General features: G+C 46.1%; 1 protein-coding gene across 3 annotated transcripts in view; it reads right to left on the reverse strand.

Annotated features, from left to right (window-relative positions):
- The window catches only part of ABCA9 (ATP-binding cassette, sub-family A (ABC1), member 9), a 54,946-nt gene that overhangs the window by 21,384 nt on the left and 28,881 nt on the right, over nucleotides 1–4,681 (reverse strand). For 2 of the 3 annotated variants that reach the window (XM_010856073.1, XM_010856072.1), the window contains 3 exons: nucleotides 2,951–3,117; nucleotides 2,196–2,329; nucleotides 1,407–1,544 (listed from right to left, as the gene is read on the reverse strand). In XM_010856073.1, coding sequence (XP_010854375.1) covers nucleotides 1,407–1,544; nucleotides 2,196–2,329; nucleotides 2,951–3,117 — 439 coding nt within the window. The remainder of the gene's footprint in view (nucleotides 1–1,406; nucleotides 1,545–2,195; nucleotides 2,330–2,950; nucleotides 3,118–4,681) is intronic. The other variant, XM_010856074.1, reaches the window with a different exon arrangement.

Consider the following 4,681-nt stretch of genomic DNA (forward strand, 5'->3'; position numbering starts at 1 on the left):
CAGCACCTCATCCTTGTCTTGGTCTGCGGGTCCTCCGTCTGCACTTCCAGCACCCGCCGCATTTTACTCAGGAGGGGAAAGGCGTGCTCCAGACCAAGGCCACTCTCCTCTCCACTCCAAGAGGTTAGACTGCTGAAGGGGAGGAAAGCGTGCCTCACACCGCCGACAGCCCACCCTGGCCCTCACCCACGAGACTGCTGCTTACTGATGTCTTTGAACCGGACAAGAACTTGAGGTTTTGGACAGCACTGGAGTAATTTTTGACAACAGAAAGTGACCAGTGAGCTACAGAGTATGCCCAAGGCATCATTTAAAGGGGGCAAAGGGAGACTCAGCACAGAGAAGGACGTAAGGGGTGATGTGAAGACACGGATCTGCACACCGTCACCCCCCCGGGACCCGGGCACGGCCGGCCAATCCTATTTTATACAAGCGCGTCTTCTGGTTCTAATTCAGCCGGTCCCTGGTCTAATCACAGCTGAACATTCTTTAATGGAAACTTGAAGGATTCCCAAGAAAAACAGTACTAACCTCAATAATGATAGTAGGTGCAATTACCGAGCGCCTCTGGTTTTCCGTGTGCCCTACCACTTGTCTTTATAGCAACTCAGCCCCAGCTCCTCCTGCCAACATTGTCTTGTTTCCTTCTTAAGGGAGCTTTGTGATCGAGTTTTTTTTTCTTCATAATTTTTCCTGTTTGTTTTTATCTGTGGCTGTGCCGGGTCTCTGTTGCCGCACGGGCTCCTCTCCAGGTGCGGCACTCGGGCTTCTCACCGCGGCGGCTTCTCCTGCTGTGGAGCTCGGGCGCGTGGGCCCAGGGGTTGCAGCTCCTGGCTCTAGAGCACAGGCTCAGTAGTTGTGGCCCACAGGCTTAGTTGCTCTGAGGCATGTGGGATCTTCCCAGACCAGAGGTCGAACCCATGTCTCCTGCATTGGCAGGCAGATTCTTATCCACTGAGCCACCACGGAAGCCCCATGATAAACTTTTTATCTGCATTTTTTTGTGGATTGTTAAACCTAGACCTACAAAAGTTCGGTTGTTACAAGGTCACAAAGCCTGGCATTTAAGATGCTGGCTGTTTAACTAGGTCCCACTACTGAGGGCCACAGATGGTAACAGATCTAAGCCCAAAATTCATCATTTTTTTTCCAATTAATTGTATTTCTGTTGTTCGTTGGCCTTGTCATCCAATTAAAGTTACAATGCTTTGCAATGATTGCTAAATATTGCATGTGTATGTATACACATATGTGTGTACATATAAATATATATGCTAATTTAGTTGCATATAAAACATAAACATTCGAGAATATGTTCATAAAAACTACCCTGTTATTTCAGCATTTCAAGTATTTTCCTGAAAACGTCTCATGACCCATGAAAAGTGAGATAATACTACACTTACCTCAAAATACGTGCTTCTGTCCGTCTGAATGTGTTCTGAAGAATTAAGCATTCCAAGTAGCCCATTGCTAATGATGTCCATGAGTACAGGAAAGCAATTCAGCCTTTTGGTGTTACATGCTATAGAAAATCTGGGATCCTAAAGCATAGCAAATATGCATTCTAAGTCCTCAGCAAGCAAATACAACATTTAATGAAAGTACATGGTAGAAAAGCTTTCAAATGACGGACAACACAGGAAGGCTAAAGCCTGAGTGTCGTGAAGCATGACTCATATTATTCAACTAATTCCCAACATACGGCAAGGAGCTCAGCATTTTGATCTGTACCAACTGCAACAGCATTAGCTGTGTGACTGTTTATGCCTAAACTAAAACAAAATACATCACGTGATTTTTAGCAGCAACACTTGTGGCTCAGCTGGTAAAGAATCTGCCTGCAATGCGGGAGACCTGGGTTCCATCCCTGGGTTGGGAGGATCCCAGAGAAGGGAAAGGCTACCCACTCCAGTATTCTGGCCTGGAGAATTTCATGTAGGTTCAAAACTGCTGGACACGACAGAGCGACTTTCACTTTAAACACTCACTATAAAGCTCCATAACGCACCTTCACTTAAGCACAGCAGTAGGCTTTGTTTGTGATGCGTTCAGTTTACAAATAAAGAATGTGCAGAATGAATTAACCTCTAAAAATGAGAACTATCCCATCTGCTTGCGTCAGTTGGTGTGCGTTGTTCAAACCGCACGTTCCTGCCCGTCTTTGACGTGACGGGCGTCGGAGCCCGGCATACCTCGTCGTTGCCTGTCACAGTGATGGCCCCGTTGTACGATGGCTCGCTGGGGCCATTTCTTGTTCCAAGGGCGTCCACTTCTAAATCGATGTTTTGGCGCCTCAGTGAATGTATGAAGTCATCAATGCGTGACCCTACCATGCGGGTAAGATCAAAAGAAGCAAAAATGAAGTAAAACACAAAAGAGAATATTTTTTAAAACAGTAAATGATGTCACGCAAAGCATACCATAATAAGGACTCTAAGGATTTCCTTACAAAGGCAGAACCAATGCCGTGGGACTAAAATCCATTCTGGCGTCAAGGAAACGTCAAACTTGCTTTACCTACAGCTGAAGCATTTACTTATCATTTCTGTTTGTGTGCAACTGCTACTTAAAATTAACATTCAAATCCTCGACCATATTAAACTTCCATCTAAGCAATATGGAAAGTATTTTTTTTTCTCCAAAGCTCACAACTGCATAGTACTTAAAAAATGCTGTAGAAGACCTCAGAAACCAGTCAGTAACCCCTTTCCTAAATTCCTGCGTTGCTGTGTGCAGCATGCTTCAGAGTCTAAGTAAACTTGCAAAACACGTTTTTAAAAACAAACTCCCTACCTTGCATTTTTCCCTTTGGAATGCGTTTCCTGTTTGGCCTCACCTACAATTTTCTAAAACATACAGAACTCCTTCCCCCTCGTGGTTCATATGGTCTAGGGGAGTCTCTCAACACGAATCAACATTGAGCCGGTGCGTCCAGCCCCACGTTCACCTGTTCTGTTGACGACCAGTAAGCGGGTCAGTGGGGCTTGAGGTGGTTGACCCGGGGAGAGGAAGTACATGTTTGGAGACAATCCCCAAGAATAGCTTTTTTGGTGTAACCGATAGGACAGATGCTCCAAAAGCTGAGGACCAAAGGTGATGCCGAAAAGCAGTAATCTGCAAGGAGGAAAGGGAAAAGAAAACAACTCAGCTGTAGCAACTCTTGCGGGCTTTCCAGCCCAAGCAGGTAACAGTGCGCAGATAGAAATGAGTTACAGGCACTAGTCAAGCCGGTGACCGTGTTCCGCCCGCTCTTTTCTTTTTTCTGACGTGAGGTGGCTCGTGTGCGTCCGCTCCTGGTCTCCGTGCATCTCTAAACCACCTCCCCCTCCACCTCGGAACACGTCTTTCCAGTTGACGAAGTCAGCTGAGGACGACTCTGAAATCTCTCTCTAGTGCCCACTTCTTCGTCCAGTTCAGCCCTGCTTGCCATCTTTTTCTGGAACGCTGCCAGCTGGCACGTCACCAGCGCCCAGGCTTCCTCCGGCCTGAGCCTCCTCCCCTTCCTGCTCCCAGTTGCTGTAAATGACGTTTTCTCATTTGCTCGAGCTTGAGCCCCAGTCGCTTTCTACTCATTGCTCTCCCTTATGTCCCTTTTCCGAATGGCCGAAATTTTCTGCTTATCGTATCATTACTGTTTGCCTCCAAAACCTCTCTCCTACTTTGCAAATTTGGACCTGAATGAGCCTTTTCCTGACCTCTTTCAAACTGCCCTCAAGGTCTCTTTTCCTTGTCTCCAGTGCCTACCATTTCCAAATTTTTTTGCACGGTTGCGCAATTAAGTTTCTTGGCATTCTGTCCTACTTATACCAATCACTCATTCAAAAATAATAAAAGAACCTCATTAGTTCCTTACTTTGTATAAAGCCCATACTCCTTAGCTCTATTTAATGTATTATCAACATTATTCTCACTCTTTCGTACATCCCGTGCTGCAGGATGTCAGCTAACTCGAATTAATTCCAGTTCTTCCTCTCCTCACGTATCTCCATCCCCAAGCTGCTTCCTCTGCCTGCATTTTCATCCTCCTTTCCTTCCTTAGCTACATGCTCCATCTCCTTACACCAAATTCAAATTCTCCCTCATGTAAGGTTCTTTTTTGGGAGGCCCCATTTGGACATCATTTCTCTTGTATCAATGCTATAGCTGACGATATTGTCTGACTGTGCACTCCGCTTTTTTTTCTTAATTGGAGGATAATTGCATTACAATGTTGTGTTGGTTTCTGCTGTACAACACCGTGAATCAGCCGTGAGTATACACAGTCCCCTCTCTCTTGAGCCTCCCTCTCCCCGCTCCCCATCCCACCCCCCTAGGTTGTCACAGAGCACCAGGTTGAGGTCCCCGGGTCATGCAGCAGCTCCCACCAGCTCTCTATGTCACACGCTGTGGGGTGTATGTGTCGGTGCGGCTCTCAGTTCATCTCGCCCTCTCCTTCCTCTGCTGCACCCACAACTCTGTTCTCTATGTCTGTGTTTCTATTTCTCCTCTGCACACAGATTCATCAGTACCATCCTTCTAGATTCCACATATATATATATACACACATTAATATACGGTGTTTGTTTTTCTGACTTACTTCACTCTGCATAAGGGATCTAAGTTCATCCACCTCGCTAGCACAGACTCAGATTCATTCCCTTCTATGACTGAGTGATATTCCATTGTTTAGGGACCACAA

The sequence above is a fragment of the Bison bison genome, unplaced genomic scaffold (genome assembly GCF_000754665.1).
Source record: "Bison bison bison isolate TAMUID 2011002044 unplaced genomic scaffold, Bison_UMD1.0 scf7180017864371, whole genome shotgun sequence".
NCBI classification, from domain to species: Eukaryota; Metazoa; Chordata; class Mammalia; order Artiodactyla; family Bovidae; genus Bison; species Bison bison.